This window comes from Anguilla rostrata, chromosome 3, assembly GCF_018555375.3.
Source record: "Anguilla rostrata isolate EN2019 chromosome 3, ASM1855537v3, whole genome shotgun sequence".
Classification (NCBI taxonomy): Eukaryota; Metazoa; Chordata; class Actinopteri; order Anguilliformes; family Anguillidae; genus Anguilla; species Anguilla rostrata.
In genome coordinates, this window is record NC_057935.1 from 66,710,870 (window position 1) to 66,722,916 (window position 12,047).

Consider the following 12,047-nt stretch of genomic DNA (forward strand, 5'->3'; position numbering starts at 1 on the left):
TTTTGTTTTGCGTTCCGAATGGAAAAAGCATGTCGGAGGGGTCCCGATATTCACAGCCAGCCGTGAGAGTGGCAAATGTCACTGGGAGTCCCGCGGCGATGCGTCATTTGCCATTGCGTCACCTAGAGAGGAAGGGTTTCCGTCAGCAGGGTGTCTCAGTTAGACACCTGTGATCCGCTCGCATCGATTTGGCTGTCCTCAGACACGGCAGCTCAGGTGATCTAGCTGACAGGTTGACTTCATGAATTTCACAGGATACCTGTGTTAGTCCTCTACCTCCGAACTGGTGGTCGTAAGGTTGGGACAGCCTCTACTTGGGATTGGGCAAGTTCCGGAGTGGTGGAAACAAAGACCAGAAACGGTCGGATGGAGAGCAACGGCTGTGGCTTCCACAGTGATTATTATCAGCTATGGTCAGATTAAGCCTTTGAAGAGTAGGTTCTTCGGAATGTTTTTAAAAAATTGAATGTCAGTGTTCTAGAACTCCACTGCTTTCAGTTGCCAGTAGCGATTGTTACATCAGCATTAGAATGTTCAGTTAAGAGCATTCTAATCGCGTTTGTAATCTCACACCGTAAAGGGTTACCTGGAATGCATTGTCGTCGGTAACCGAGCCGAGGGCACTGGGGAATATTGGGCTTGCCGTGTTTGCCAGTCTCAGGGGGGGGCGTGGTGTAGAAACGGGGTCCCATTTCACTTTCGCCCTCCAGATCTCCGGAACTGCAGGAGCTGAATAAAGGCACAGGCGAGCCCTACAGCCCCTCCGGAGAGAGCAACCACAGCTCGATATCCCGCAGCACTCCCGAGGCCTGCTCCCCCTCCACACCGCCGCCGCCGCCCGCCAAGGAGAGGCCGCCATCAGCCGAGCCGCCCGCGACGAGCGCCACCCAGGCCAGCAGCCAGCGTCACCCCGGCAACAGCATGAGCGTCGCCGACCTGCCCAGCTTCACCCCCTCCCTGTACCCGCCCACCGCCTTCAACTACGAGCGGCCCCGCCACTTCATCCAGTCCCAGCCTCACTTCCAGGCCCCCAGCTACGAGAGCGTGCAGCAGTCCCCGGGCTCCTACCCCAACGGCAGCACCTCCTCGTCCACGCTGAGCTCCCCCACCTCCACCCCCGCGTCCTCCGCCGTGGGCTCCCCCCGGGAAGCCCTGCCCCCGCAGCCCCCCCAGCCCGTCTCCCCGTCCCGGGCCCCCATGCGCTCCAGCGTCACGCTGATCCCCAAATCCACCGCCAATCCCCAACCGAAACCCCAACCCCAACCCAGCACCCCTCCACCGCCGCCTTCCTCTCCTCCATCCTGCCATGCCAGACCACCCCCAGCCCAAATCGGCCCCCGCCCCTCCCCCAAAACCCACCTCCCCGACCCGCTCCCCGCATTCCCCCCCTCCCCCCAAGCCGGTCGACACACCTCCCGCCTCCCAGTCCTTGCCGCCAATAATCTCCTCACTCCGCCACCCCCCAGCCTGTCCCCGTCCCTCCCCAAGCCCACAGCCACATTGCAGCAGAGCGTGGCCCCCTCCTCGTTCGTGTCTCTGCCTGCCAGCTACAAAGGCTCTTCCAACAGGTGTGTTCCACCAGCACCAAAATGGCCGCTGCTGCTGTAACCAGCGGCAGCACTGTCTGTGTTTTTGTATTTCTTCGTTGTGTTTTCCATTTTTTAAAAACGAATAATTGTTTGTATCTGATATCTAATTTGACCAGATTTCTATTCTTTTCTATTATTTGTCTATTCTGTCCCATTCCTTTCCAAGTTACCCAGTGACCAGAGTGATCTCCATCATAGCTAATACCGTGCTGTTCTTTTAGCTCTGTAGCATAGCGTCATCTTGTGATTCTTTTTTTTTGGGGGGGGGGGGGGGTTGCAGTTACTGACCGGCGGCCTCTCTCTGCTCCTCAGCCTCCCCAGGCCCATCCTGAAGAAGACGGCCTCCCGGCCGGTGTCCGTCTCCACCGACGAGGAGATCCAGGGCTCCAAGGACGCCCTCATCCAGGACCTGGAGAAGAAGCTGCGCTGCAAGGAGGCGCGGAGGAGGAACAACAGCCAGGTAACCGTCGCCGGGGCGGAGCCGCGGACAGGACCGCCTCTGCGCAGGCGCATCACTCTGGGGTCCTGTTGCTAAGCACCCAGCGGCATGCTCAAAGTTTATCCCCTAAGTAAAGAGAGAACTGGATACGTTAACGTCCCAAACCGTTTCGGTCTTACGTTTTAAAAGCATGTGCTTATGGTTTCCACATTTAATTAGTTGCGTTGATGGCGCATAGAGCCCAGTTTATTATCACCTTCTGCCCTTCTTTTCAAAGGTGGTATTTTTTTGCAGTACATAACCCTTGTGGCCATTTTAAGACAAAATGGTGTTTAGTTCCTTCCCAGATGTGCGTTGCACGTGCTGTAGTTCAAAGCATACACAGCAGAAATTTATATTTGAAGAAAAAGCTGTGTGTGTGTGTGTGTGTGTGCACGTGCGTGTTCACGCGTGTGCATGCGTGTGTCATCATCTCAGTGAACGCATGTTTGCTGTTCTACAGTGCGGTGTTAACAGGGTTAGTACATTGCATTACATTACATTATAGGCATTTGGCAGATGCTCTTATCCAGAGCGACGTACAACTAAGTGTATAACCATAACCAGGAACAAGTGTGACGAAAACCCTAGAGAGAAGTACCGGTCCAAGTGCAGGGAACATGCATAGTATGTAGCTCCAGGTGAGTGGACGGGACGGGCCAGCTGCCTTTGGGTCGGAGGCTCCGCCCCGTTCCAGCGGGCCGGTCCCCCGGTGGGGCTGTGTGGTGATTAACCGACAGCAGCTGGTGCCTCAGCTACGGTCCGCTGCCTGGAATCTGAACCTCGTATGGGCGCCCTATAAAAACCCCTGACCTGTGGCTGGTGTCCCGCCCCCCTAACAGAAGCTGTCCTATGAGGAGCGCATGGCCCGGCGGTTGCTGGGGCCCGACAACGCGGCCTCCGTCTTTGACCTGGAGAATTCCCCGGACTCCCATTCTGAGCAGGTACCTGTCCACGAGTTTTACCTTCCCGAGCCCCATTAACCCCCCTCCTTAATGAACCTGAATGATTTAATTAGGTGTGTAATCAGCGGCACCGCCACTTAAACGATGCGAGGGCAATTATGGAGGTGTTGACGAAGTCGCCAGGGTCTGCGGTGAGCCAAATAAATGGCGGTGTCAAAAGTTAATCGCACGCAGCTGTAAAGAAAAAAAAATGCTGGTTATTTTAATCGCGGCAAGCCAAATGTTTTTTTGCGAAGCGTTTGTCCAGGAAATGGGCGTTGCTCATTGCTGAAACAAAATGGCAGCTGGCTGACAAATCCAAAAAAAAAAAAAAAGAAAAGAAAAACTGAAAATATATCTCAAAGTGGGAGTAGGGTAGCGCACCCTGGAGCGATGGAGTCAGCTTCCATTTCAGATTTATTTTGGCCCCGAAAGAAAGAAATTCCACGGAGGTGAAGAAAAATGTGCTAACGTTCACCTCTGCATTATATTCCTAACGAAGTCTTAACAGTTGCCTGTCGGTAAATTTAACTCCATCCCGAGAGGCATGTCTCATGTGTGCCTGTGTGTGTGCTGGCATTCACACTGGCGTTGGGGGGGGGGGGGTACAGTGTGTTCTGTTCCTCTACTGTTTGTCACTGGGGCCCACCGCACAATGGGAGAGGGCGCAGAGGGGGAGAGGGGGGGAGGAAAAAATTTCGGGCTTTGCCCGTCTGTCATTGGCCTCGTGAGATAACGAAACCGCGTCCCTCTTCCGAGAACTGGGCCATAAATAGCCAGCACGGAGCCCCAGTGCCACGGCAGCCTTCTGACAATGGGGGGGGGGCGGTAGCGTGGGATGCCAGGAGGGCCCCACCCCCTCTGCACACGTGCGGGCCCCTCACGCCACAGGGGGGGTGAAGGCTGGAAATATGTCGTCACGGTGGCCAAGATGGCAGCCGTCTTTGTCCTCCACTGCTGCCCCCACATGCCAAATGTCAGGCAGTGAAAGTGAATGTCCATTTTACAGTCATGCTCTTAAAGACACAAAGTCAAGTTTAGTCTATGAATGCTTATGCTGCGAGATCACAGTGCAGTTTTTCTTTTTTCTTTTTTCCATGTAAAGTGTACCTTTGTTCTTCTTATTCCTCCTAATTTTTTAAATTATCGTTTTCTTTCTGCAGCCAGATTCACCAGAAGGAAGGCACACTGGAGGAATATGGTAAATACTGCTTTGGAAATGGAAACGGCTTTCAGCGAACCTGGGGAAAATGTCACATCTTATCACCTTTCTACCTTATCACCTTGCATTTCAGTTTCTTCTTCAATAGAGTGCCACAGTGATGATGTGTTTTTTAGGCCAGCCCGGAAGTTTGTTCCCTTGGCATGGGTTCCCTTGGCAGATCTCCAATGCTTTTTTTCTCATAGGAATTTTATGTTCCACAGAGAATAAGGTCAACATGAGCTTAAGAAAGTTTCACAATTTGTTCTACAACATAAATTACAACCATTAATATCTCCCCCGTAAATTTCATAGCCAGTATGTGCTTTAAAAAAAGTTGCTAACGAGTCCCTATATTGCCTGAAACGGTTGTCGCACGCAGGCGGTGGTTGGCGGAATGCGACCATTTTTGTAGTTTCATTACATTACAGGCATTTAGCAGACGCTCTTATCCAGAGCGACTTACACAACTTTTACATAGCATTTTACATTGTATCCATTTACACAGCTGGATATATACTGAAGCAATTCCGGTTAAGTACCTTGCTCAAGGGTACAACGGCAGTGTCCTTACCCGGGAATCGAACCTGCGACCTTTCGGTTACAAGCCCAGTTCCTTACCCACTGTGCCACACTCCGTCCTACAGTTTCAGTTCAGTTTCAGTATAGCAACCTGAAATTCACAGTTTAGATAGTTAATGGGAGTAATTTATGTTGTAGAACAAAAACGTGAAACTCTCCTAAGCTTAAATGTTAAACACAGACCCTATTTTCTCAGAAATCAAAATCCCTATGGGTGGGAAAAAAAGCATTGGAAATCTACCGAGAGAACCCATGGCTCAAAAATGCTAACTCTCTTCCAGGTTTTTGGTCTGCAAACTGTGACACTCGTATATCAGTTTTCATTCATTATTCGCTTAGCAGACACACATATCCATTTCAGCTTATGAATGGATTACATTTTTGTATATTGCCCATTCATGCAGCTGGGTATTTACTGAAGTTATTCAGCTATTTTGCAAAAGGGCAAAGCGGTATTTTGTAGTACTACTTTACATGTTTGTTGCTAGGGAAAAGGGACAGACGTGGTTAAATGGGGTGACAGCAGCCCGCTAACACTTTGCGAAAGATCAGGCTCAGTGACTGAAAGGACAGGCTGTTTTGAGTCAGTCAGTCAGTCTGTCCCACAGATACATGTTGGCATTACGGCATGTATAAATTGGCCTTGGTTGGAGGAGGGCAGGGGATGGTGACTGTCAGTGGGGGGGTGGGGCGATGTTCGGGGGGGACAGCGTGATCTGGATTTAGTTTCCTGGCGGTAATACGCGCCCGTTTCCAACGGGTCCCACCGGCTCCACTCCCGCACCACCAACATGCTGTAATGGGGACAGTTATAGCATCTGAACTGGGCTGACCCAGCACCCTGGGGGTGATGTCTTTCGCCCCTTCCTCTGGATCCCCTCCTCGGGTCAGCTGGGACTACAGTGTGGCGCGGCGGCGGTCGCTGCCTCCACGCCCACGCCCCCGGGGCGAAAAGGCTGGCGCCGGGGCGAAAAGGTTGCCGTGCCCTTTAGCGACATGCCTTGCTTGAGCATCATCGGTTAATCAGTGAAAAGCCAGCTGCGTACGGGGGTTATATAACGTGTCCTGCAGAACACGTAAGCCTGTGAGTAACGGACACTGCCCTGATCAAGCACGTCTGCGAGGCCAGTAAGGCAGAGTACTGTGTAACTGGACTGGAGCGGTGCCTCGGCCTGTTTGAACAGGTCATAAAAAAACTGAGACTGACACGATAATGGCCTACGCTTCACTGCAACTTGCCGTTTCTGAGACATCGGTAGGTTCCGGTTGAAGCGCAGAGGTTGAAAAATCCAGGTTCAGAAAGTAAGAGGCCTCCCCAGTGTTTTGGTCGAATCAACTCAGTTTGCTAATTAGCATAGTCCTTCTGCCAGGAAGGAGAACTATTTGATGAAATCAGCTGGGCTGAGTTCATGGGTGGAAGAAACACACGGCAGGACTTTTACTCTCTGACCCCTGGACTTTCCAACTCTACCAAAAAGATATAGAGTGGCTCTGTCTCCGACCAGCCCCTCAGATTTTAGGCTTTGGGTGGCAGATAACATGGAAAAAAAAAAAAAACCCATGGTTTGTCCCTTTCTCTCTCGCTCAGGAGTGCACAGCATTCTGGGACTGATGGCAACGAGGGCTCGGCGATCCAGGAGAAGTGCTACGCCCCGCGATTCCTGCAGGTGCCCCAGGACCTCACGGTGGAGGAGGGACGCTTCTGCAGGATTGACTTCAAGGTGCGCGGATTTTACACGAGTATTTACACCACAGCATCGGTTCGACCCGTCAGAGAAACGGAACGTGCGCTACGCATTTCGCCCAGATATTTGTCATTGGAGACACCGGCGGAACAAAACGTGCAGCCAGACGTGTTAGAACACTGCCGACCTTCGGGTTTGTTTTGGGTTTTGCGAATTCATAATTGTTCTGAACATCATTGTGCAGCGCTAAAGCAAGAAGACTGCATAAATTAAATTGGAGTAGTTTTTAAAAAAATATATTATTAAAAAGCTTTGGTGCCATAAATGCCACAAACTCTGTTGCACTTAAACACTGCTGAACTGGGACCAAATCATGTGGATGTGTACTACATATACAGTATGTCTGCATAAGCAGGCCACATGGGCCCACTCCACACACAAGAACATGCACATTATCGATAAAAGAATAGGTCACTCCTGCTGGTTCTGCACACCCTGAAGGTCTCTCTGAGAAATAATAGTACAGTGGAGGTACATTTTTGTTCTTTAGTAGTACATCCTAAAAGTACAATGATGTTATGTTTGGGTGCTAATAAGTATTGTTCACAAGAAAAGAAGGTGCAAAATTGCTGGCTCGGGGTAAAATTTTATGGGGCTACAGGATACCACCCCAGTGACACGTTTTTATGTGTATAGGCACTTTTACATACCTTTTTTTTGGGGGGACTGTCTATGGCAGGCTGTTCCACACCTGTACCCCTCACACATTGGCTCTCTGTCTCCGCAGGTGGGGGGGCTGCCCATCCCGGACGTGTCCTGGTACCTGAACGGCCAGGCCATCCGGCCCAACGAGTACCACAAGATGCTGGTGTGCGAGAAGGGCATGCACTCCTTCATCATCGAGGTGGTGACGGTGGACCACGCCGGCGTCTACGAGTGCGTGGCCAAGAACCGCGCCGGCGAGAGCCGCTTCTCCCTGCGCTTGGACGTCATTGGTGAGGGCTCCACGCGGCCTTTTAAAAAAAAATAATAATAATGTGCAAGCGCCACTTTTGATTTTCGCTCTTCTTACTCGCAGCAAACTTACAGTAGGATTTGTACACCTGCACAGTGCTAAGCTACACATACTGTAATAATTCTGCACATTTTTCATTGGCTCCAGAGATGCTGCACATTAAGGGACAGGGGACATTCTTAAAGCCAGTTAACCCTTTGAAGAGTTGGTTTTTTTCTTCAGTTAAGCGAATCACATATTTGTAATCTCACACCTTATATTGGTGGTAACCAACTCTCTTCCTAAAGATCTACCATCCTGTAAGTTTTCACTTCAACCCTGAGAAAGCATACCTCATTAACAGCTATCAATCTGCACTGAGCTGCTAATTAGTAGTCAGGTGTGCAAAATTAGGGTTGAAATGAAAAACTACAGGATGGTTGGTTACTACAGGATCTCCAGGAACAGGGTTGGTTACTACTGGATCTCCAGGAACAGGGTTGGCTACTACAGGATCTCCAGGAACAGGGTTGGCTACTACTGCCTTAAAGGTTTGAAAGTGCAAATACAAAAAAGATCCACTGGCCATCGGTACAGTGAGGGGTCACGATCGCTACGAACGCTCAGCATATTCCAGTATCAACTCCAACTGTGGCCCCCTCCTCCCCCAGCCCAGGAAATGCTGCGCCCCCCCACCTTCGTGCAGAAGATGCAGAACTCGCGAGCCCTGGAGGGGGACACCGTGAGGCTGGAGTGCAAGGTGGTGGCCTCCCCCCCACCCCAGCTCTACTGGAAGAAGGACAAGGAGATGTTTCAGATCAACCCCAACAGGATGAGGTGTGTGAAGGCCGTGCACTCTTAGCAATCCATATGTGTGCAATTTAATTAAAGGTGTGCGTTTGCCCCGTGCTGAACTACTGTAGTCCTCTGGCAGCAGAAACGGGTTCAGTTGGGTTCAGCTCATTTGGACACCCTCTGTAGTCCTCTGTAATCAGGTTGCATGGGAGGTCTTGTCTAAGGCTGTTGCTTTAGTCACACTTGCTTTGATTAACAAAGCAAATGTACACTTCACAACACTTTATTAAAAGATCCTGTGTGGCATACGCAGAAATTGTGGATCTGATATTATTGTGGTGCACATTAGCATTGACACCTGTGCTTTCCGCTTTCCCAGACATAATAAGCATTGTTCTATTGACAAGTTGGCTGCATTTAAATTTTTCAATACACGGAGGAGAATGCCTGGCAGGGCCCATAAATCCAACACAGATAAAATCTAGAAAATATTCAGGAAGGCGCCCAACGGCATATTGGTTTACCATCAACTCCCTGACGATTTTGCAGCTTGACGTGGAAGAATCATCTTTCCTCTTAAGTATAAAGGAACGCTATTAATGTCAGGCTTATGAATTCATAAGGAGTCCAAGCCGTGTGTAGGCGGGAGTTTAAATTACATTGTTGATGAGGTGTTCCGGAGCTGGGGCCTGGCTCCAGTAGTGGCGCCAGTGTTCTGATCATGGGTTTACCGGATACATTTTTGTGAGTGGGTCGCGGACCAGGGTGGCAGGGGGTTGTGGGAATTTCAATCGCGGACCACGGGGTGGGGGGCAGATTTCATTCATGGACCAGAGATGGAGGGGGGGGGGGGGGGGATTGGTGGAACCTCCAATTGTATTTATCTTTAGTTGTACAGCATGTTTGTGTTTTTTGGGTGTACCAATAAAAAAAAAAATGGGAGTGCCTAGGGTCACCCAGTGTACAGCCTACCGCAGCCCGGTACCTGGTCGTAACACGGGCAACGGCTCTCCCCCAGCATGTACCAGGACAGCGCGGGACGGCTGTGCCTCCTGATCAACAGGGTGGAGAAGAGCGACGCCGGCTGGTACACGCTGTCCGCCATCAACGAGGCCGGCATGTCCAGCTGCAACGCCCGGCTGGATGTGGGAAGTAAGCGGACGCCGAGGGAACACTTATTAACCGTTTCAAGATTTGGAATGCTTTTCCCCCCCCAAAATTCTATATGTCAGTGTTCTTAGAACTCCATTGCTTTCAGTTACCATGGTGATTGCTACATCAGCGTTGGAATTTTCAGTTAAGAACATTCTAATCACGTATTCGTGCTCTCAAACCTTAATGGGTTAATGCATAAACATATTACATTTATATAATGCTTTTCACACTGAATCACCCACCTGGGCTTTGGCCTGCACAGATTAACGCACTGCAGCTAGGCCAAGGAAGAGGGAGTCTTTTAAAATCACTGATGCACTCTGTCATACCCAGAGCAGGCTAAACCAATGCAGACTTCAGTATGTATTCAAATGTTTTCTTAAGTGCAACAACTTTACCTAATTTTTGAAGAGCCAAACAAAAAAAAGCCATTATTTAAATGTTGCGATGTTTCGTACTGATGCTCGGCTTGCTCGTATAGTTTTATTGTGATTTCCTGCTGACCTCCGTACCAGTCTGGCAAAGAGAGGGGATCATTTATCTGTTTGTCAAAAAACACTGTGCTTCCTGAACTACCTTTGATTTGACCAGTGTGCGTTTGCCCATGACGCAGTGACATGTTTGCCTGACTGGCTGTAAATTTCGCTTGACAACTGGCTAGCACAAATTGAACTAACTGTGTCGTTTCACTTAAATCTTTGCAAAGCAGGCAAATATTGTTCTCTGGTCATTTTTGTGTGAAAAGTGTAAAAAAGGAATTTGACTGTCCCTTTGTTCAGACTGCTACTGTTCTGTGGCTCAAGGTGTATCAGTAGCTCGTGTAACAGTCCAAAGGACCATTAACCACAGTGAAAGGGGGAAAAAAATGCTGAGTTCTGAGACACTATCAATGCCTATTATATTTCATCCTTGCTCACACAGCACACCATCTGTCATGTGTAACAAAAGGAGGGAATTTAATTTTCTTTGTTCTGTTTACCTTTCGCTCAAGCCAAACCCCCAGAAAAACTTTTCCACTGCGTACATCTGTGTAAACTCACTGCTTTATTGCAGCGTTTCTTCCTGTGCAGTAGAGTTACAGTCCACGGTTTATTTGTATTTATCGTAGCGGATGTGACCGAGGCTCGCAACAGCACAGCAAAATTTAGACTTGCGCTCTGCTCAGACGAAAGATTGTCTTTCAAGCCCACCCACACCCCCCCCCCCCCCCCCGACCCCCCCTCAGACCTGTAACCTGTAACTGGATCCGGGGCTTAATCCAGCTACAGCAATGTTGGCTGAGGAACAGGGACGCTGCACACGCTAGCTTCTCTTACGCTAACCGCTATCCCAAAGAGCAGCTCGCGTTGTTAAGGAGCTGAATCTGGAGATCTCTGTCTTCGGACAGTTTGCGTCTCCTGGTGCGGGGACCATTGAAATGTTAGCTGTGTTATAAATCTGAAACCTGCCAGGGGTGTAGAACATGCTTCCGTTTATTACAAGCTTTCTAAATTTCTCGCAAAAGGAAATACCTCTGTTTTCAAATACATAATTTCTGATGCAGCGTGTTTGAGTATATTAAATCTAATGTATACAATACGCTCCATTTGAATAATGTTCAGGCAGTCCTTATTTCCTGTTAACATGTTGGATCTAAATATGTTTTTGCTAAAGGGCATAGCTTTGTGGTTATATGCTCCTATGATAACATTACACATTAAGTTGTTTTAGAGGGGTAAAAGTACCCAGAGCATTCTGTGGAAAGGCTCAGTATCTGTACTGCATTTCATCCTGAAACTGCTTTTCTCCTCCTTTCCCCAGCTCGCTTGAACAAGGTTGCCCCTACTGGCAAGCACGTGAAAGTGCGCCCGGCACTCACCAGCCTCTCGGTGCTGAGCCCAGACAGCGCCCAAGAGAAGACTGCCCCCCTGTACGAGAGCGAGGAGCTATAGACACCCTCCCCCCCACCCTTACCCCCCCTGACCTGACCCCCCTCCCCAACCCACCCCACCGTTTGTGTGCTACCCTTCACACCCGTCCCAGAGTCAGCCCTCCATCCAGCTGTCCCTCTGTTCCTGTCCGAGAGGGGGGGGGTGTAAAAAAAAAAAAAAGAAAAAAGGTTTTGGAACCGGCGGATTACCAACACTGCCCAAACTCCCGGGACACCTCCCCACACCCGCATTTCTCAAATGCACTTTAGTCTGAGGCTGTCCGTCACACGCCTGCCCCGCCCCGAGGGAAGCTCCGCCCCCTCTCCGTATGTCTGTGCTGAGAAGGCCTTCGATCGACGAATCGGAACGCCGTAACTGTGGTTTTGCTGACGTAGCGGTTAGAGGATGATTTGTGCATCTGTTAGATTTTTTTTTTTTTTTTTTGAAAAGTTGTCACCGTCTATGACATGTTTTTAAAGACACAGAACTGCCTCTAGTGAGAATGTATGTCCAATGAGCTTTCTTTCTATAAAAAAAGTTAATAAAAGGATTCTAATATATGAACTATTTATTGGGATGCTGGAACTGAAAGATTTGACCATCTTGGGAAATGGTAGCAGGTTCCCCCCCACCCCACCCCACTAGGGAACTAAAAAAAACCCAATGATTTTGAGTGACAGTTGAACTACATTGGTTTGTGTAAATAAAAAAATG

At 49.6% G+C, this 12,047-nt stretch overlaps 1 protein-coding gene across 1 annotated transcript in view; it reads left to right on the plus strand.

The window, feature by feature from the left end:
- Positions 1-11,495, plus strand: part of myot (myotilin) — a 28,606-nt gene extending 17,111 nt beyond the window's left edge. The window contains exons 9-17 of the mRNA XM_064329394.1: positions 711-1,568; positions 1,902-2,049; positions 2,910-3,011; positions 4,175-4,212; positions 6,383-6,515; positions 7,267-7,474; positions 8,145-8,310; positions 9,287-9,420; positions 11,224-11,495. Coding sequence (XP_064185464.1) covers positions 711-1,568; positions 1,902-2,049; positions 2,910-3,011; positions 4,175-4,212; positions 6,383-6,515; positions 7,267-7,474; positions 8,145-8,310; positions 9,287-9,420; positions 11,224-11,354 — 1,918 coding nt within the window. The 3' untranslated portion in view covers positions 11,355-11,495. The remainder of the gene's footprint in view (positions 1-710; positions 1,569-1,901; positions 2,050-2,909; positions 3,012-4,174; positions 4,213-6,382; positions 6,516-7,266; positions 7,475-8,144; positions 8,311-9,286; positions 9,421-11,223) is intronic.
- Positions 11,496-12,047: the final 552 nt, after the last annotated feature.